Source organism: Ursus americanus, chromosome 36 (assembly GCF_024610735.1).
Source record: "Ursus americanus isolate L20-20 chromosome 36, mUrsAme1.1.p, whole genome shotgun sequence".
NCBI lineage: Eukaryota > Metazoa > Chordata > Mammalia > Carnivora > Ursidae > Ursus > Ursus americanus.
In genome coordinates, this window is record NC_142162.1 from 18,197,836 (window position 1) to 18,220,179 (window position 22,344).

Consider the following 22,344-nt stretch of genomic DNA (forward strand, 5'->3'; position numbering starts at 1 on the left):
TGCTTTAAAGGGGAAAGGGGAACAGAAGTCACTCTTAGCCAACCTTGTTAAGGGCTACAGGATCTAATGTATCCAGTAAAATGGTTAAAAGCTCAGGACAAAGTTTTTCTGGTTGGAATGCTATTCTTAGATGTCCACTATTCTGGGCTGGGGGCTGTGCCCCATTTTGGGTGGACAAGGGAAAACCAGACTGGTACCAAAAGAAAGTCTGTGTGGATGGCTCAGATCTGCTCTGCACTTCAGAGAAGTTCTTTCCTCACCTCGTAGATTAGGGAGTGGGCCTAGGTAGAAAATTGCTAAAGAACCTTGGGCCTGCCTGATGCAAGGCCGGTGAGCTCACATGACTGCCCGGGGGCTGTATTACAGACCGGCAGGTAGGACTGTGTGTGAGCCCAGGCTCTCCAGCCTGGCCCTCACAGACAACCCTCGGGTCAACGGCCATGTGACAGAGGATGCCAGAAACCACAGCATCAACATGGGACATCCATTCTGTTAAAAGATTTTAAGGAAAAAAAAAGGTGGTATATTAAAATGAGTACGTTACGGAGAAGGTACAAGACCTACGCAAAAGTAGAGCACGCAACGTGGCACACCGCTTCCGGCCAGATTCTTCAGCCCTCAGGTGGAAATGCTGTGAAAGAGGGTGGAGTACAAGGCCCTAAAAAAGTACCCATCTGTCCAGTCTCATCTCACGTGCCAGCCTCACCAGGGACAAGATGGGTAGGCAGCACTAGCCCTCTTCCTTTCCTGTCTGGAAACAAGCTGGACACTTTGGAGTGATGGTGGTGGCCTTACCTGGTCACATCATTAATCAGCCGTGTCTGCAGAAGCAGGTTTCTCCGGGGCAGCAAGTTGTCACAAATCAGATTCTGGTTGGCTCTGACTGCGACCCCATTGCAGAGACAGAGGGAGCACAGCACATCCAGAACCTGCAACGGGACACAGGCCCCCAAACCTCAGGACCACCAGGAGGGCACTGAGGGCAGGACCTGACTGCCAAGACACATGAAGGAAGCAGGCCTCCTGAAGTAGGGGGGCTGGAGACAAGTGGGAGGACCTCTCCAGAGTCAAGAGTCAATGCCGCCACACCTCCCTCACCAGGCATCAGGGAGCCATGCTGGAGCCTGCTGCCTCTTAGGGAAATGAAGCCGGATTCCTTTCAGCCCCTCTGCCCTCATCTCAGCCCCTTCCCACCAAACTATGCATGTTCCCTGTGATCAGTTCTGCTCAAACAGGTGGGAGTCTGAGCTCTGAAGACAGACTGTCTAGGTTAATATCCCAGCCATGGCAGGACTAGGCTGAGATGAGGCATCAAGAGCATGAAATCCAGGCATGACACCCTCGTAGAGACCTGCATGAGCAGGGCAAGCACTAGAAGGTCCTTCACTGGCTTCGAGCCTAAGCTGGCACTCCCACCCAGCCTTGGCAGCCCTCCGTGCTAACATCAGTAGGCACTCAGCTCTTTATGAAAAGCACTGTTGAAAAGAAAACTACAGACCCATAATGACATAGCTTAAGATTCCAACTCAGTAGGCAAGACTTAATACCTAACCTAACAACAGTTTCAACCCCCAGGAATGTAACCTTTAACCAGTCAACATGAAAATTTCCTGGTCAGCACTAGGAAATTTCCTGACAGACCCCATCTGCTCCCCTTAAGAGGGTGACCTTGCATAAAACAATGAATTCTTTGATAATAATTTCCTCCCCCTCTCCTCTACCTTTAGAAACTTTCCTTTTCTGTAGCTCTTTGGAGCTCCCCTCTATGGCTAGAAGGGATGCTGCCCAATTCATGAATCAATTAATAAAGCCAGTTAGATCTTTCAGATTTCCTTGATTGAATGTTTGCTATTTAATAGCACTCAGATTCCCATTTGGCCAAGGTCACATAGCAGGCTTGGGAACCTCTTGTGGGTCAGTGGAGAGGATAGTAGGATAGATTCTAGTTCTTGGGTGTCTGGCTGTGATATCAGCAAAATTCATTAAGATACCCTTCTATTCCCGCAAACCGGTATTCAATAACCTTCTACCCGCTCTCCTTCTACCCCTAGAGTGAGAACAGAACTTCAAGAGCCCTGGGGTGCCTGGGTGGCTCAGTGTTTGAGTGTCTGCCTTCGGCTCAGGTCATGATCCTGGGGTTCTGGGATTGAGCCCCGCAGCAGACTCCCTGCTCAGTGGGGGGCCTGCTTCTCCCTCTCCCACTCCTCCTGCTTATATTCCCTCTCTTGCTGTCTGTCAAATAAATAAAATCTTAAAAAAAGAAAAAAAGAAAAAGAACTTCAAGAGCCCAAGTGGCCCTGAAACTATGAGACCGGCCACCAAGCCACTTCTGCTCCTCTTTGTTTTCCAGCTACGTGGGAAGTGGAAACAGTCCCCGGCCTCCTACCCACACCGTCTCCTTGGGCTGCATCCTCTGGCGTTCCGATTTTGTGCTCCTATATTGACAGAGCAAACTGTGCTGGGCCAGCAGCGCTCCTCGTCTCTCCCCTACCGGGAGGAATGTGCAAACAGCGGTCGATAACTCACAGGCACGAACGTGGCAGCCACATCTCAGTCTTTCGAAGTGGCCACTGAGACCCAGTGCTTAGTGGGGTTGGATGGCTTCAGGTTGTTGGCATTAGTGTCCATAATTCTCACAAACCAATTTTCTACCTGACTCCCTGAATGTCAATTTCGTTCCAGATAAATACAAAGCACATTTATGGGACAAGCAGGGAAGAATCCCAAAGGCGGTTTAACGGAGAACTCTCACCATTGCCGCTCTGTGAAACATATCGACCGTGGAACTGGAAATCCAGAGGATAATTTCTCATTTTAAGAAAAGAGCCATAGATGGCCAGGAAATTAAATACTTATCATCCAGCCTATCACGCATTTTCATCTGTCCTGCCTCAAAGTGAAGGCTTCGAGAGCCTTGCTGTCATAGCCAGAGGGAGAGCAAGCTTAATCCACATACAATAGGAACAGCAAGGAGAAAAAAGGCTCTGTGAGAAGCACCAGACCAACAGTGTCTCACCTATAAATAAATGATGCCATAAAGCAATGGGGCTGACATTGCTAGGCTTTGTTTTATTTTTATTTTATTTTTACATTTAATTTTTTAAAAAGATTTTATTTGACAGAGCACAAGCAGGGGGAGCTGCAGAGGGAGAGGGAGAAGCAGGCTCCCCGCTGAGCAGGGAGCCGGATGCAGGGCTGGATCCCAGGACCCTGGGATCATGACCTGAGCCAAAGGAAGACGCTTAACCAACTGAGCCACCCAGGTGTCCCTGGGCTTTGTTTTAGAAGGCATTTCTTGGGGGGTAAAATGGGGGAATGGGGCCAAACTTCCTTTTCTTAAAAAGCTTAAATGGGTTCTTTTAAAGGTGAAGGGAGTGTAGACAAGGTGAGTCCACCACAGGGGATGCACAAGCATTGAGCCGAGAGGTCATGTGTACTTTGGATGGAGGGGGGCACCTTGGTGACCTCTGGGACGTGTGGCCAGCTGTGGCAGGTGCTGCTCTGCACTCACCGAGCTCCATTTCTTTCTACTCCTGAGCCCACAGGGGCTACACTTCCCAGCCTCCCTTGCAGTTAACATGGGCTTATGTGGGAATTCTTTAAAAATAAATAACCATTGTATATCCATGGAAACGTCATTTGGCTGCTGCATTCTGTCCTTCAGCTTCTGTCTATAAAAATAGCTCCGTGCTAAAATGTATTTATTCTATGTAAATACTATAAAAATGCTAATTGTAATTATTCTGTGATTTTTTTTTTAATCAAGTCCTATATTTGAAAATGAGGATTTTGAAGTCCCTGAGGAACAGATTTTTTTTTCTTGCTGTGGATGTAACTGGGTGACTGGAAATGCTTCTATATTGCCTTGGCTGCCTGGGAGCTCAGAGATGACTCGGCAACTGTGTGGGAGTTGATGGTTGGCTTACCTGTGTTCTATCTTCCCCCCAACCCAGGCCAAACCTTCAATTCTAATTTATACTTTCTTGTGATCCATGATGATACTATTTTACCATATATTTTTCTCATGAGTGGCTCCAAATCCTTACAAAAATTAAAAAAAAAAAAACCAAAACATTTATCTGTGACAACACTGAGGAGATCTGCAGTAAGATAGGTTTGGGGGCAAGTAAAAATGACATATTTTATTTTTATTTTAAGATGCTTAGTCCATGGGAAAATTAGAAGGTGACTTACAGTGTTCGATAATCGTTCTTTTTACCAAACAATAAAATCAGTGCTACTAACATAGTAAGATGGGCATGGATTCTGGCTCTACTCATTCATTCCTTTTATTCATATATTACACCTTCAACAAACATGGATTAAGTGCATGCCATGTATAACGTAGGAGCTTGGCACTGGGGGGAATGCAAAGTTGGTGGCTGCCTCGAAAGAACTTGGAGTCCGTGAGAGACATCTATGTGTAAACATAATGACAGTCTGAAAGGCAGAGTGGAGCCGGCAAGTAATGGAGGGCTAGCTGCATCAGATTTGAAATGAGGAGACCATGCAGCTGAAACTTCAGGGAGGGAGGGGCATTTGCATGAAGTACTGAAGGGCAGACGGAATTGTAATGGGTCCTGGAACACTAAGAAGTGAGGAGATGGGAGGGGTCAGCAAGAGCCTCGGCACTAAGAGGTCGCAGGGCAGAGGACACGGAGAGAAAGGCATGTTACCCGCACACGCTCTCCTGTCCTTTTCACTCCGAAGATTGGGTTCTTTCCCTCAACCTTCCGGACCTCAATTTGACCACGCTGTAGATGAGCGATGGGAACAGAGCTAACTAGGGAAAAATCTCAGAGGAGAGGAGGCAGAGTCAATGCCGCTCTGCACACGCTCTCCGTTCTCAACCTGTCACTGCAGCTGGAATGGTACAGAAAGGGGTTCATCGAACCCATGAGATGTGCAAACCTTTTTTTTTTTCCTTTTTTAAAGAAAACGTCACAACCCTGAAGACTCTGGTTGGACCCAGAGGGGTGTTCAAACTCCAGTCTCAGAAATGCTAACTTGACTAAAAATGCCTTCTAATTATGAATTCTTCACTGCACGGTTTCGTATTTAGAGAACTATAAAAATAAGAACACAAAATTAAACATATTCTCGCAGAACATGTGGACCCTGAAGAACACGCCCGCGGACCACAGTCCGAGAAACAGCGGGAAGCATTCGAAACCGTGAGTGGGAGGCCCAAAGTCTGGTCCTAGTCCCTCATGAATCAGGGGGCTTCGCATCTCAGGGCCCACATGCCAGCCTTGCTCTGGCCTCCGTCAAGTGGAAATAAGAATGCTACTTTCCGGGGTCATCCTGAGCACAAAGGAAAATGCCTGTGAACACAGAGGACAGCACCTGGCATTTGTCAAATGCAAAATAAATGTTTGCTATCATCACCGTCATCATTACTGTTGCTGTTACTGGAAGAGCTGGGAGGTGCCCGGTGGTTCAAAAATCCTATTTTCAGTCACTGTCTTCACGGAAAACTAAGTGAATAGATCAGAGACATGTGAAAACCCAGGACTTGAGAAAAAGGAGCCGCCTGGAGAGCAACACACTACACCTTGGCATTTTCTAAGCAAAGAGAAAACGTCACAATGGAAGTCTGCCCTTCACGTTGTTTACAAAGCTACCACAAATAGCCCTGGTGATGATTTGAGACAGACTTCTCTTTGAAAATGAGCGTTATCCACTCAGATCATTTCTAAGGGAAGGCCTGAATCCACGGCAAGCCAACCTTCATCCAAAAATCCACCAAAAGACAAAGAAGGGACAGATCCTTGAGGAGGCTTTTATGTACCGAGAACATACTGCCTGAACTTTCACAACGTGGCCGGCATTTCTCACACAGTGCCTTGGCTCTAGAAGATGAAAGACTGCTCTGCCAGTCCCCTCGGGTCACATATCAGAGCGGGTACTGATTTGTAGCAAAGTCCTTCAGCTTCCTCGGCCTCCGATTTCTCCACTTTGGAATGGGCAGAATAGTCACCCACGTGCCACCAAGTGACATCCATTACATGGTTTGTGGCTTCTGGCTCACAGACGCCATAACAAAGCTGGTTATTCATTAAGTGCGTTGTGTGCTATGATCATAAAGACGACCCAGGAGCAATGAAACGAGAGAGCAGCTTTTTTCTCTTCAGAGGGCTCCTCCTGACATCTGCACGTAGCCCCTGGCTCGGCCCATGTGTTACCTGGGTGCTTATCAATTACTCTTATTATGCTTTGCAGGCAGGAAGGAACATGTTGGGGCCGACAGACGCTGGTCTGACGCTGGATTTACCGCATTTGGGAAAACAATTACAGGCCCCACATATTTCTTTCTCTTCTTTGCCAAGCAATTTCACCAATACCAAGGACCATGGCCTTCTTGCTTCCTAAGGGAGACACACTGAAGCGATGGCACAGAGGCTTGTTCTCCTGGACCCCCTGAGATGAGTCTCAAATGAGCAGTGCCCCCAAATGAGGAGGGCCAGTGACTGAGCTGAGTTTTCTCCACTCTGCTGGAGCCCAGCTGCTGCCCCTCATGTCCTCGGCTCTTGAAATACACCCCCTCAGCCTGAGGACCCTCCTGCTCAATAATTAGGGCAGTAACCCCCCATCTACAGGGCAGATATTGAAAGGTCAGGAAGAAACACATTTTAATAGACTTTCCTTGCAGACTGTTCTGCCTTAGACAGATAATTCCATACAATTAGAGAGGTAGAACTTAAAGACATCTCAAATCATTGATGGAGCTTTCCACAGTAGTAAATGAAGTGGCATTATCTCCATGGGGCAGAGGTGGTCACCGAGGCCCCAAGTCACATACTGTTTAGTATCAAAGGGAAGGACTGGCAGCTTCGGTCCTCTTGCTTGCTCACCATGAGATTCATTTCCTTCACTTGGTTTGACTCAGGGAAAATCTGATTTCATTTACTAACAAGCCAGTTGCCAAGACTTTCTAGACTAGTTTTATCTGATTTTTGTGTATCTTCTTTATACAGCTTGGTGTTAGCTATTCCACTACTGAGTTCCTGGACCCGAGGGTGGGAGCCAGTCCTGCAGTTGGCCTTGGCCAGACCCTCCTAGCTCAGTGTCTCCCTCCATCGGCTGGGTGGTCAGGGCTGAAGACAATGAGACGGGCTCTGGAAGCCAGTGGAAACAGAGAGAGAGAACATGAAAGACCCAGTATGACAGTCTGGCTTGGAGTGTGCTCCTAGGCAAGGAAGGGTCTTTCAGAGCCTCCGTTTCCCCCAATTTTTTCCCCCTCAAATCAAAGCCAAGAGAGGGAGATTAGTCCACATGCTCTCAGTAACACACCAGTTATGAAGCAGAGGGTAGGAAAAAGCCAGGTCAAGCCCACCACCGTTTGGGTTCTTCCTTCTGATACCCACCTTGTGATTCCGCCCATGCTTATCCAACAGGGAGATGATGGACTTGATGTGTCCCTCGGCTATCAGATTTAAGGCTTCTGGGCTTTCAGTCAGGATGCAGTGCAAAACTTCCAAGATACCTGCATGAAGTCACAAAAATCACCTGGACATGAACTAAGCTGCGGAACTGACCATCATCTAGAAACCTAAATTAGGAATGAAAAGACCATCCCAAGGGGACAGAATTTTATCGGTTCCTTGACTCTGTTAAATATTTCCGGCCAGAAGAAAGACTGCGGCCATGTCTAGTAGACTTCAGGAGCTCGGCGGCCTACCTCGGCTGTAATTTAGAGGGGAGTTCTATTTAGCACGGGCCGCACCTCCCTCCTTCCTGGACAAAAACACGGACCCTTCTATGTCAAAATACAGTGAAGCAGCAAGTGAAACCAGTCAGAGAAAGACAAATACCAGATGATTTCTCTATGTGGAATTTAAGAAATAAAATAAAGAAAAAAGAGACTCAAATATAAAGAACTGCTGGTTACCAGAGGGGAGGTGGGTGGGGGATGGGTGAGAGGGGGATGAAGAGGGCACGTATCTTGATGAGCACAGAGTATTGTATGGGATTGTTGACTCACTATGTCGTACACCTGAAACTACCATAACACTGCATGTCAGGTATACTTCAATTAAAAAAAGAAAAAAATATAGAGAAGTGGCTGTAAAATGGAATTCTTAATTTGGTCAAGCCAAGCAATACCTAGTTTAAAATATATAAAAAAACAAATGCCCTGTTTACTACAAATTCTAAAGGTCCTTTAAGTAATTTAGAAAATATCTGGAGTATTCCTTGAATGAGAATTTTTCTAGAAACCACCCCAGAAATTATTTTCATTTCAGATGTTCTGGTATACCAAGCAAACTATAAACTCACTAATTAAAGACTACTTGTCTTTGCCCCTTTTCCTGGCACACTGCATGGTTTTCTGTATTAGGTGAAGGCTGAAGAAAAGCTAGCTGGTGCCCCCGCAGCCTGGCACCTACAAGGGTAACACACCATGATGGAAATACAGGGGAAGTAGCTGGCCAATATCTTTATTAGTTTTACTGAGAAAATTCCCCTTGGTTCTGTTTCTCGAGGCTTTCACAAATTACTACGAAATGTAATCTGGTCCATGGAGGAGGCACCGAAGAATTAACAGAGGCTTGGGGAAAGATACGTGTAGGTGGATAGTCCTTACGAGAGCCTTCCTTTGGTCTGTTCAAGCTCCGGCCATCTCTAGACAATGATAAAGCATCGAATCTTTCAGCGTCCCACAGAGGGGCCCACACCTGTCACGTTCACTCATCTCTGAGGAAGACAACTGCTGAGCCTCACTGCAGCCACTTACCCGTGATAACCTCTCTAGGCTCAAATTCTCTGTGAGTCATCAAGACGGGTTATAGATACGATGTCAGGGGTGATTGAGGTGGGGCGGGCGGTGCGAAACCATCATTTCCTCCTCTCCCATGGTCATCCTTCTGTCTGCTTCTAACCCAGTCAGGTGAAGCGTGTCCAGAGAGGATTTAGACACCCAGAGAAAAAGAGCGCAGGCAGCAAGGGAGGGGACCAGGAACTGGGTGGCAGGGCTGGGGGGCTGGGGTGGGATTAAAAGTACCAGAGGATGGAGATGAACGCACAGAGTGAAAAATGAAACAGAAAAGGAAATCACTGAAGTCTGGGTTAGAGTTGTTAAATAAAGCCATAGTGGTGCCAGCAAGATTTAGGACTTTTTGTTGGGAGTAATTATTTGAGGATTGTTTACAACTCAGTGGAAGAAAGAATTATTCAAAGATTCAATTTTTTTACTTTTTCTTCTCTTTTACAGAAAGAAAAAAAAAAAACCCACCTTCTGTAGTTGTTTCCTGTCGATCCTTACCTGAGGAAGATTCTAGTCTGTCCAATTTGCTGATTAGCCAATCAAGGTTATTGGAGAATTGAGCGCAGTTGTTCCTGTTTCCACGAATGAGAGCAGCTGCAAAGAAGGACACATTTGAGCATGTAGGTTAAAGGGCATGAGGATGAGCCTAAGAACTTGGGAAGCTGTCAAACACTTCATCTGCTTAGCAACTAAAAGGAACTGAGTGTGACAATGTTCCCCTTCCAAGCCCTTTGATACAATTGTTCCTATATTTGGAAGAGTAAAAATCTACCATTCACTCAGATATTCCAGAGAATCTATGTACTGAACACCCGTCTACTTGCTGGGGACAGAGCAGTGGGAACACAAGAGCAGACTCCCTGCCTTTATGAAGCAGGTGAAAGAGACAGTGAACACACAAATTAATAAAATTACTTCAGGTAGCGATAGCGAGAAAATATCCACTTGGTTACGGGCTTAAGAACTCCATTCTTTGCACTGTTTTCTTCACCGTAGCTAGGGATTTGCTATTTTTCACTGCTAAAGAGAGGCATCCCAGTGAAAACAACTGAAAAGGTTGGTGAAACTAACAGGCAAATAATAAAGAAACATGAAACTCTAAAATATCTAAAACACATCAGCATATGACAATGGTTCCCAAAGTGTGGTCCCGGGACTGGAATGTGTCACCCGAGAACTTGTTCGAGATGCAAATTCTCTGGGCCTACCCCCTCCTCGGATCTACTGAATCAGAAACTGGGGGTTGGGACCCCGCATCAGTGTTTTAACCAGCTCCCCAGTTAATTCTGATGCCTGCTCAGGTCTGCGAACCACTGGTAGAGGGTACTGCTGTGCGAGGGAGAGAATATGCTGTCAGTATGTTTTCACCAAGCTACACCCAGCAACCTTCCCTCCATAGACCTGTCTCTGCAACAAATCCATGTAAATTGGGTCCAAGCACTTGCTCTTCATTTTGGATTTCAAAGATGGGTTTTACAGAGACTTGAAAGATATTTGGATAAGGAAGGGTCTTCCTCAGGACCTCTGCTTCGTATCTCCACAGTTAGCGGAGGGCGGAATTTAGTCCGATTTCCAGGTCAGCTGCAACAGAGGGGTTAAGCGCAGGGTGATGGGGGTGGGGGGGGGTCAGCTGGCCTCACACCGTAGTTCTAGCATTTACTACATGTATGGCCTTAGGGAAGTTACGACATTTCTAAGCATCAGTTTCTTCTGATTCGTGACTAAACGGGTAAGAGCATCTATACCTCAAAGTGTGGTTCCACAGACCAAAAAGAGATATTCCACTGCTTGGCACAAAACGCTCAGTAACTAACTGGTACTGTTGTAAAAATTACTGCTGAGTTTGAGCCAAACCGTTACAAAGTATTATAGTTGGAAGGGATTTTACAAGGTCACACAGAACGGTGGTAGTCCATTCAGCCTGACCCTTGACATCGAGAATGGGCCCAACCTGACGTCTCTGGCTCCCCTCTGTTCCACTCAACTTTCTACGTACTTCCTCCAATGGGACATACACTTCAGAGCAAAACCCCTCATCGTATCTGGGCAAGTACCGGTGGCCACCTTCTCACACAGGCCAACACTGTCTTCCACTGCCTTCTTCCCACAGCATGGTGGTTTGGGCCCGTGTGGAGGCGCTGGTTACCCACAGGCCCCGGGACATCACCCCCACCCCATGCTGTGAGAAGAAAGGCTGGGTGCTGGAACTTCCTCACTCTCCGCCTTTATTGCCCCACCAAAATGAAATAATGAGCAGGCCAAAGAAACAGGAATCACGACTGACCTACAAGTGGCCAGTGAGAGGTCAGAGAGCTAAAAAGAGGAACCGTCCTTAACGTGCAGGTGTCCAAATCTAAATGTGGAGGGCACTGCAAACACGTTCAAGTCTTGTTCCCTCATTTTAAAGAGGAGGGACTGAGGTTCAGAGAGAGTAAGTGACTATCAAGGGTCTTATGGGTAGTTTTGGCAAAACTGATCCCCACCCGCTTCCCCATGCTGCTGACTTCTTGCTCTAAGTGTGGAAAATACAATAAGCTGCTGGCTAAAGGAATGAACGGCTGGGTGAGAATCAAATGGTTAGAAAAGGCTTCCATGGGCGACTAGTGGCTCAGTCGGTTAAGCATCTGTCTTCGGCTCAGGTCCTGACCCCGGGGTCCTGGGATCGAGCCCCCCATCAGGCTCCCTGCTCAGAGGAGAGTCTGCTTCTCCCTGTGACCCTCACCCTGATCATGTTCTCAGATAAATACACAAAATCTTAAAAAAAAAAGAAAGAAAAAAAAGAAAAAACTTCCAAGAAGTAAGGCCAGCTGGCCATCGGCCATGCTGTAGCCCCCCCCCCCCCGCCCCCGGAAATCGTCCCAGGGAGGGGCTGTGTGCTTACCCAGCAGTTTGTACAGGAGGTTCAGGGTCTCCTTCCAAGCCACGCTGCTCTCCTCCCTTGCAATCCCCGCGAAGTGTGCTACGCTGTTGTAGATGTTCAAGCGGTCAATGCAGTTTAACACGAGGGCTAACATTCCCTGTGAAGGAGAGGTGGGGAGACAGTGAACGCTCCCAATCGAGAAGCAGGATCCTTCTGTTCTTTCCACCCCCCCAGGTCATTCACCTTTAATAGCTGATAACGCTAATGTGCACAGAGGCCTTTACGGTGCCAGTTTGGGTTTTGTTTTCTTCCTAAAAACAAAATATACATTCTTTTTCTTTTTTTTAAAGATTTTAATTATTTATTTGACAAAGAGACAGCCAGCGAGAGAGGGAACACAAGCAGGGGGAGTGGGAGAGGGAGAAGCAGGCTCCCAGCAGAGGAGCCTGATGTGGGGCTCGATCCCAGGACTCTGGGGTCACACCCTGAGCCAAAGGCAGATGTTTAACGACTGAGCCACCCAGGTGCCCCCAAAATATACATTCTTATGCTCCAGAGACATTAAATAGCATCCTTTGTGGGGCTGAGTTAGCAATTTACTCATGACAGGTTTGCCCCCATGTGTTTAACTCCATCTAAGGACATATCAAAAGAGGAAGTGTGAATGAGTCTCACAGAAGCTTGTTCTGGGTCTGGCGTGAAATGATTCTGACTTACCCAGAAACAGCCCTCAATACAGTTCCTATTTTCCTGTTAAATCTCAAGTAAGTTCAAGAAATTCCATTCAGATGCACAAGACAGCCATGCTTGCTTCCTCCCTCTCCCGTCAAAAGGGTAGAGACAATAAAACCAAAAGTGGATTTTAACTGCTTTTCTTCTAAATTAAAATATGCCACCACCCAGTGAAAACATCTGTGCCTAGTTGTTCTTAAAAAGATACAGTTTCAGTAGCCTCTCAGCCATCATGTCCCCAGAGCTGGTCTGCTTGGAACAGGAGACTGAGCAGGGATGGGTCTATATGCCACTAACTTTGGAAATGCCCAAGGGACAAGCCCTGTCCCCCACGGGGCACTGCAGGAGTGTGACCACAGCCTGTTACTGCCAACTCATCACATGCAAGTTCAAGGTACGTGACTTTCCAAAGGGCACACCTAGCTAGGGATGAGACCAAGGACGGAGGCAGAAGTTGAGCCAGCGCCTCCTGAGTCCCGAGTTAGTTTTTCCTTGCACCCAGGTCTCATCCCTAGTGACTCAGATGCTCAGGTTCTCAGGAAGACCCGGCTGTATTTGTTGTCTTTCAAACTAAGGTCCTTAGTCGTTTCTGACATGGTAGATCTGGGCATCTGTATTTCATCAAACAGGCTGCCTGGGTAATTCTGACATCTTCTAAAATTCGGGCATCACAGCCAATGCCATGCTTCAATAGCTGAGATTTATCGGACATAGACTGGGATATCCATGTGCACCATGGCGCTATTCAAAGACAGTCTGGTTTGTGTGCACCGAGGTGCCCTGTCACAACGGACACTGGAATGTAAGTGTGTGTGGTGGACAGGGAAAGTTGGCTTCCAGTGAATCCTTCTCACCTCCTTTCTCTCTTGTTCCTTCACAACTACGTGCACGCATGGAGACAAAGCTAAATTGCAATCATAGGGATAGTACAGCTTGGGAATTTACATATTTATTCTCTCACAGGGAGAATCTCAATTTTTTTTTTTAAAGATTTTATTTATTTATTTGACAGAGATAGAGACAGCCAGCGAGAGAGGGAACACAAGCAGGGGGAGCGGGAGAGGAAGGAGCAGGCTCATAGCTGAAGAGCCTGATGTGGGGCTCGATCCCATAACGCCGGGATCACGCCCTGAGCCGAAGGCAGGCGCTTAACCACTGTGCCACCCAGGCGCCCCGAGAATCTCAATTTTTAATTTTCACGACTTACTTCTTCCTTGAAAAGATTCTGCCTGTTCTTGAGTGAGCGGACCTTGTTCTGTTTGTCTTCGTGCCGCATCTCCTCCTCTGGGGGCTGAAAGTAGGCAATCAAGTCCTGTAAGGTCTGCAGGACCTCTTCGATCGGCAGGGTGACTGGGGCAGCCGTGCGATTGTTTCCACTGAAAACACAAGACAGACGCGGCTCAGACGCTGGGCCTTTGGCAAGGACCCTGACGAGCCGAGCACCCGCCTGATCCTGGTTCTCACCTGCCCCCCGTCGGGCACCAGGCTCTGCTTCCCGCAGCAGTCACTGAGTGAGTGACCACACGTGGACATCTGCCAACAGCAGAGCCACGGAAGACAATGTCTGACTCAATGTTAAAGACATTTCGTCAACAAAGGGAAATGACCCGTGCCCTCTGCCATACTTTCTCATTTTTCAAATAAGAACACTTTTAAAAATAATACACTTACTAACTCACAGTTCTTTCGAATGATCACAGATTCCTCTTGGAATAGGTTAAACATAAGGTTGGAAGGGTTTCTGTCACCAGGTCTCTCCCTCCATCTGTATTTTTGTCTTCTCTCTCCCTTTCTCTCTCTTTTTCATGTCTCTGCATGCGTTTTTCTCATAAAGGTTTTATGTGTGTGCACGTACACACTAGCTCCCCCTTCCCCCTTTGTGGAGGTCTCCTCCTGACTTCCTCTGTGTGCCCTCCACTGTCTTTCTCAGCATCCCCCCATCTCTCGACATCCTTCCTCTCTGCCTTCGTGTCCCCTCCTCAGTGTTACCTCTCCCACCATCTCCCTTGCTCTGTTGTGTCCCTCCTATCCTGAATGTGTGCTTCTGACTCTGTCATAGTTTTCCAAAAAGTCTTATAATTAAATCCTGTCAATACAGAGAGACCACAAACCTCCACAGATGGCCAAAAAGCCTTCATTTTCCCATCCCCTTGATGGGTACGCTGGTGAACCTTCTGGAGAGCAAAGGCTAAGAGGAGGAAGGGGGAAATGGACCCAACCCCTGTGAAACTGTGTCACTGCCCAGGGGACTCAGAATTGGTTGAATGTATAAATAACATCAGGGCTTTTCCTTGGGTCAATTTCTAAGGAGTTCTCCTCTGCTTTTACAGCCTATTTGGTTATCTATTAATCTGGACACATGCTAAGAAAAGACTTAGCTAGGCCTAAAGCAAAGGCTTAACAAGCCTTAAGAACACTCAGGTTACAAAGTAACAATTCCAATTTTGTATATGAAAATGCCAAGTGCATGCAATGAGGACAGAACACCAGTGGATCACAGGCAGGGAGGGCCTTCTCACCAGTGTGTGCTCTGGCCCATGGGAGGTGCTCCGGAAATGCTCACTAATGACTATCTGAGATACTATAGGATACAGAGAGTGGGAAAGAGTGCTGTGAGGACATGAGGTGAAGGTTTAGGAATATAAAACCCAGTCAGGAATGACTTCCCAATTTTAGATTCAAGGAAAAAATGAATACAGTTTCCCCTGTATGTTTGGTCCAGTTGCACGGTCCCCCACCCCCTACCCCCCTTTTCTTTAAATTCTGAGTTTACTAAAAACAATGACACCAGTTAAGAATTATCTTTGTGTGATTAAAAAAAAAAAAGATGAAAAGATAAAAGAGGCTTTTAGCATTTTTGTAGTTTGAAAGGGCAACTACACAGGGGGCTGGAAAACCCAAGTTATACTCATTGCCATGAACCGATGATATTTGGATGCCTCAAAGCCTCTTGTGCTTCGTTTTCCACCTGGAAAATAGGAAAGGTACAATCTCTTATTGCCAGGGCCCTTCTGGGTCTAATTTTGTATGGATTCTCGTTGATAGATTGCTTCATCTTGTCCCTTCAGAACATCTTAATATAATAGTTTTCCACAGGACTAAGGCGGACTCCTCCTTCCTAAGAACAGAACACACCCCACCCACAGGCCTGGCACTGGGGATGGTGGGGAAACAGACACGACCTCGGAATGGCTTCATCGTGCTCACATTCTACTCCAGAACCTTGAGGAAGAGACCCAGATGTACCCAGGAGAGGGACAAGATGGCGTCTCGATTCAGAACGAACTACGATGGTACCTCACTCATCCCAGCTTTTTTCCGCTCCCCACTTCAGCCACTGCCCCATTATGTTCTCAGATCTTCGCAAGGACTTCTCTTGTTTGATTCAAATAAGATCTCAGGGGATTCTGACTATTTACCACACTATTACCATAACACAATTATTTATGTATTGTTTCCATTCTAAGGTGAAACTCAGGACGGCTGGATAGTGTCGACTCGTCAGCAGGATTTCTGACACTCCCTCACCTCGCACATCGTTCGTGTGTCCTATCGGACAGCTCCCAGCAACTGCCCAGAGGATGATGACACAGCACAAGCAAACTTGAATCTTTCTTCCTCACTGTTCTTTCTTCTTCCTTCCCTGTCCATTTAACTCCGGTTTGCTTCCCAGACGGCCACCCCCCCTTCCGGTTTCCATTGTACACGGCATGTTCTGTTGGTTTCTCAAAAACGATTGGAGAGGAGAATCTGCTTACAAATTATTTTTTTTATCTTTCACTTCCCAACTCTTGCAAAATTCAAGGACTGTGGTTTTTGCAGCCCCCATTCCTGCTGCGTGGGTTTATTTTTCAGTAGTTCTCCTTTCTTCTAAAACATCCTGTGGCTCAGAGAATCAAGAATTTCCCCCACTGAAGGGGGAACGTCCAGAACAGCTGATCGAGGAGCTCAGGAAATCCTCTCTCCCACAAAATAATGACAAAATGGGGCAAAATCATCCAAAACAATTGCTTTAGGACTCTGGAAATTGACTAAAGGCATACAACAAATTGAGAAATATTTTTTTTGATTTTTTTTTTTTTTTTTAATAATGAGCCTTGGTGGGACACCTGGGTGGCTCAGTCAGTTAAGTGTCTGCCTTCGGCTCAGGTCATGATCCCAGGGTCCCGGGATCGAGTCCTGTGTCAGGCTCCCTGCTCAGTGGGGGGCCCACTTCTCTCTCTCCCTCTGCCTGCTGCTCCCCCTGCTTGTGCTTGCTCTCTCTCAAATAAATAAATACAATCTTTTAAAAAAATTTTAAAAAATAATGAGCCTTGGTAAGAAAAGTCTATGGTGTTTCAGCCCAAGGCTGTCCTCACGCCTTCCTCTAGCTTCAGACGGAAGTTCTACCAGGGTGGGGCAGGCCATAAGCAAGGCCACACGCGTGCTCCGGAAGGACTGAGAGGAATGTAGCTATATGTCTGGCTGCATGTGAGGTTCTGGGCAAACAGAAAGCAAAATCCAGGACAGACCTAAAACTGCTTGAAGTCTGAATATGTGATCTAATCCACAAGCAGGCCCATCAGCAAATACAAGGCAACCAGGCTGGCCTTGTAAGAAATACTAAGGGAAGTTCTTCAGGCTGAAAGAAAATGAATGATACCACACAGTAACTAGAGTCCTCATGTAGGAATAAAGAGCACTGGTAAAAGTAATTATGTAGGTAAATATAAAATACGGTATAAATATATTCATTTCTCTTTTGTTCTTTTATTTAAAAAAAGAAATGAATAAGAAAATAATTGTAACACTGTATTTCTGGGCTTATAATAAAGGAGGATGTGTTATACATGGCAATATTATCACAAGGAGGAAGGCAAGAATAGAATACGGGAGCAAAGCTGCTTTATTTTACCTGCCAAGTTGTATTGATTTGCGGTAGAGTCTCACAAGTTAAATATATACCCAGTTGCCTAGAACAACCATCAAGAATATAACTCAAAAAAGTAGTGAAACAAAACAAAAACAAACACCTCAGCAAAGGAATTAAAATGGTAGACTAGAAATTTCTAACACAAAAAAGGCAATAAGGGAGGAAGAGAGAAACAAACAGAACACGAGATATATAAAAATCAGATAGCAACATGGCAGACATAAATCCAACAGTTTAAATAACTGCATTATCTGTAAATGGATTACACACACCAATAAAAGGAGGAGACCGTCAGAGTACATTTAGAAGAAAAGATTAAATGTATGCTCTCTACAGGACACGCTTCATAGACTCAAAGACACAAACAGGTTGCAAGTAAAAGGGATGAAGGACTTATATCAAGCTAACAGTAACCATAATCTGCACGTGAGACCTCTGGAGTGGCTCTACAAAACAGACTTTAAGATAAAAAATGTTCATAGAGAAAAAAGGGAAATGTTTTATAATTACAAAAGTCAATTTATCAAGAAGATAGACCTATTATGAACACATAACCACCAACAACAGACACCAAAATACATGAAGCAAAAATTGAGAGAACTGAGGGAGAAACAGACAATTCAACCTAATAGAGATTAAACACCCTATTCTCAGTTAACATCTTCTAATGTAACTATTTTAATAAAGGGCAAAACCATATGATCATCTCAATAGACAAAGAAAAAGAATTTGCCAAAATCTAACATATTCAAGATAAAAGAAACTTCTTAACAAACTAGGAATGCAAGAGAACTTCCTCAACCCAATAAAGGGCATCTCCAAAAACCCTACAGTTAACATCATATTTAATAACCAAAGACTGAATGTTTTCCTAAGATAGGAACAAGACAAGGATGTCTGTTTTTTCCACTTTGCTTTCACATCGTAGTGGATGTTCTAGCCCCTGCAATCATGGAGGGGGGCGGTGCGGGGAAGAAAGGGCATCCATATCGGAAAGGAAAAAAAATAAAACTTTGTTTATGCACAGATGACATGATTCTGTATGTAGATAAAGAATCCACACCGAAAAAAAATCCTCTAGAATCAAAATTTTCAACTAAGTCACAGGATGCAAGATTGATATTTAAAAAACTCAATTTCTATTCCTCCAATATTATGTATGCAGTGAACGATCTCAGAAGAAATTAAGAAAACAATTCCATTTGTAGTGGCATCAGAAATACTTAGGGATAAATTTTACAGAAGCCTAAGACTTAAACACTGAAAACTGTAAAATCTTGCTGAAAGGAATTCAAGAAGAATAAAAAATGGAAAGACATTCTATACTCATGAATTAGAAGATTCAGTATAATAAAAGTTCTCCTACCAAATTGATCTAAAGGTTCAATGCATTTTCTAACAATATCCTGGCAAGCTGTTTTGCCAAAAGTGGCAAATTCACCCTAAAATTTATATGGGAATTCAAAGGACCCAGAAAAGCCAAAATAATTTTGAAAAAAAGTACGAAACTAGAGGATTCTATCGGATTTCAATACTTACTACAAAGCTATGTTCATCAGGACAATGTTGGTTTGGCATAATGACAGATATATAACCCAGTGGAATAGAATTGAGGGTTCTGAAAAAAACCCTTAAATCTATGGTCACTTGGCTTTTGACAAAGGTACCAAGGCAATGTGATGGGAGAAAGGATAGCTTTTCCATAAATCGTGCAAGGATAGTGAGGTATCTACATGATCCACTTAAAAAAAAAAAAAGAATTTCAATTTTTACCTCAGACTGTATCCAAAAATTGAGTCAACAAGGATCACAGAGCTAATGTAAGAGCTTAAATTATAAAACTTTCAGAAGAAACACAGGAGAAGGTCTTGGTGACTCTGGATTGGTCAAGAATTCTAGGACATGCAAAAGCACAATCCAGAAACAAAAGTTATGTTAATTTGGACTTCACCAATATTAAAACTTTTGTGCTTCAAAGGACATCATTAAGAAAAGGAGAAGAAAAGCCACAAACTAAGAGAAAATATCTGCAAATCATGAATCAATAAAAAACTTGCAACCAGAAGATACAAAGAACTGTAAAACTTCAGTGTGAAGACAAACCACCCAACCAAAAAAAAAAAAAAAAAACAGGCAAAGCTTTCATTACATTTTACTAAAGAAGATATATGAATAGCTAATAAGCATATGAAAAGATGTTCGAAATCCTTAGTCATTCTGGAAATGCAAATTAAAACCATAATGGCATACCACTCCATAGCCACTAGAATGTCTACAATCAAAAGTCAGACAATAAGGGTTTGGAGAAATTGGAACTTCATATATTTCTGAGCGGAATGTAAAAGGGCCTATCTGCTTTGGAAAGAGGGTTTTCAGTTTCCTAAGATATTAAACATACCCAAATATCCAGTGATGGATGAATGGATAAACAAAATGCGGTGTTTACATACGCTGTAATGCTATTCAACCTTAGAAAGGAATCAAATTCTGACACGTAAGCTACAATATGAGCGAACCTTGAAGACTTTGTTAAGTGAAATAAGCAAGGCACAAAAAGACAAATTTTGTATGATTCCATTTAAATTAGTCAAATTCATAGAAAGGCTGAATACTGTTTACCAGGGGCTGGGCGGGGAGGAAGAAGGGGTAGTTATTGTTTAATGGGTATGGAATTTGTTTGAAATGATGTAAAAGTTCTGGAGATGGATAGTGGTGATAATTGTTACAACAATCTGAATTTAGTTTACATCACTAAATGGTACACCTAAAACTGGTTGAAATGATAAATGCTATGCTTTCTATATTGTATCATAAAAATGTAAAAATGTTGGGGCACCTGGGTGGCTCAGTTGGTTAAGTATCTGGCTTTGGCTCAGGTCATGATTCTGGGGTCATGGGATTGAGCCCTACGTTGGGTTCCCCGCTCAGCAGGGAGTCTGCTTCTCCCTCTCCCTCTCCTCCCCCCATTTGTGCTTTCTCTCTTGCTCACTCTCTCTCAAATAAAATCTTTTTTAAAAAAATACATATGAATGTTAAACAAATTACATATGACTTTGAAATTCCACTTACTGGTATTTACCCATGAGAAATGAAAATACATATCTAAAGTCTTCTACACAAATATCCATGGAACCAATACTGATAATAAGCAAAAATAGAAAAAACCCACTGTTCCTCAACTGACAAACAGAATGTGAGGTATATCTATACTTGTCTGTCTCAGATAGGTCTCTCTATATACGCACGTGTGTGTGTGTATATATACACACACATATATACACAATTACATATATACACATATATACATTTATATGTGTGTGTATGAAATATACATACACAGGAACACTCTTCAGCAATAAAAAGGAACAGAACCCCATTACGTACTACGATAGGGATGAACCTCAAAAATGTAATGCTAGGGGAAAAGGCCGGGATCAAAAGACAATATATTGTATAAATTAACTTATAAATGTATTAAATTGAGACCAAAGCTAGATGACGGCTGCCTAAGGCTGGGGGTGGGAACTAATACATACTGCCATAGGCATAAGGAATCTTTTTGGGGTGAAAGAAATGTTTTAAAAGTGAATTATGGTGATGGTTGCACAGCTCAGTAAAGTTATTAAAATTCACTGAGTTGCACACTTAAAAGGATGGATTTTATGATATGTAAATTATAACCCAATAAAGCTGTTTAAAAATAATTTTCCCACTGTCAGGTATGTAACTCCCACTGACTTTTTAAAGTAATAGCTTTATTAAAATATAATTCGTATATTACACAATCATCTATTTAAAGGGTGCAATTGAGTGGTTTAATGGTTTTTAGGATATTTATAGTTTTGCAACCATTGCTTTAATCAATTTTAGAACTTTTCATCAGCTTCCACCAAACCCCATACCCATTAGCAGTCACTGTCCCTGTCCCTACAACCACTGTAGCTCCAGGCAACCACTGATCGACTCTGTCTCTACAGAACTGCCTATTCTGGATATTTCATATAAATAGAACCCTACCACAAATAGCCCATATCAGTACTTCATTCCTTTTTATGGATAAGTAGTATTCCATTGTATAAATATGGCACATTTTATTTATCCATTCGTCAGTTGGTCATTTGGGTTGTACCACTTTTTGGCTATTATGAATAATGCTGCTTTGAACACTGGTGTACCAGTTTTGGAGTAGACATATTTCAACTCTCTCAGGTATATAACCTAGGAGTGAAACTGTTGGGTCCTAGGGTAACTCTATGTTTAACTTTTTGAGGAATTTCCAGACGGTATTCCAAAATGGCTGCAACATTTTACATTCCCACCAACAGTGTATGAAGGTTCTAATTTCTCCACATCCTGTCTCACACTTCTTATTAAGTCTCTTTAATTATAGCCATCCTAGTGGGAGTGAAATGTTCTCTCACTGCGGTTTTGATTTGCATTTTCCTCCTGGCTAATGGCATTGACCATCTTTTCATATGCTTATTGGCCATTTGCGTATCTTCTTTGGAGAAACGTCTATTCAGAATTTTGCCCATTTTGTAAATTGGTCCATTTGTCTTTTTAAGGTTGAGTTGTAAGTGTTCTTTATTCTAGATACAAGTCCCTTATCAAATATATGATTTGAAATATTCTTTCCCATCATGTATGTTGTTTTTTCAGTTTCTTGATGGTGCCCTTGGTGGCAAAAATGTTTTTAATTTTGATCAGGTCCGGTTTATGTACTTTTTGTTGCTTCTGTTTTTGGTGTCATATTGAAGAATCCACTGCCTAATTCAAGGTCATAAAAATTTAAGCCTATGTTTTCTTCTCCAGTTTTTACAGTTTTGGGTCTTACGTCTTCGATCCATTTTGAATTAATTTTTGTATATGTATGGGGCAGGGGCCACAGACTTTTAAGAGAGGCACAAGGGCAGTGTTTCAGAGAACTGACAGCCAAATAAATAAAGCCATCCCACCTCCAGGGAGATGGTCCTGGTGCTAGTCCAGAGTACGTGAAAAACTCATGTTCGCACATAGCCATCTTTTAATTCCCGTACCAAGTTATTCATTCTAACACTCTTTCTCTGAAGAAGG

The 22,344-nt window shown here is 44.0% G+C and overlaps 1 protein-coding gene across 1 annotated transcript in view; it reads right to left on the bottom strand.

The window, feature by feature from the left end:
• The window catches only part of RYR3 (ryanodine receptor 3), a 581,277-nt gene that overhangs the window by 220,597 nt on the left and 338,336 nt on the right, over positions 1-22,344 (bottom strand). The window contains exons 14-18 of the mRNA XM_045815782.2: positions 13,567-13,735; positions 11,649-11,784; positions 9,266-9,361; positions 7,368-7,486; positions 796-929 (exon numbers count right to left, since the gene is read on the bottom strand). Coding sequence (XP_045671738.2) covers positions 796-929; positions 7,368-7,486; positions 9,266-9,361; positions 11,649-11,784; positions 13,567-13,735 — 654 coding nt within the window. The remainder of the gene's footprint in view (positions 1-795; positions 930-7,367; positions 7,487-9,265; positions 9,362-11,648; positions 11,785-13,566; positions 13,736-22,344) is intronic.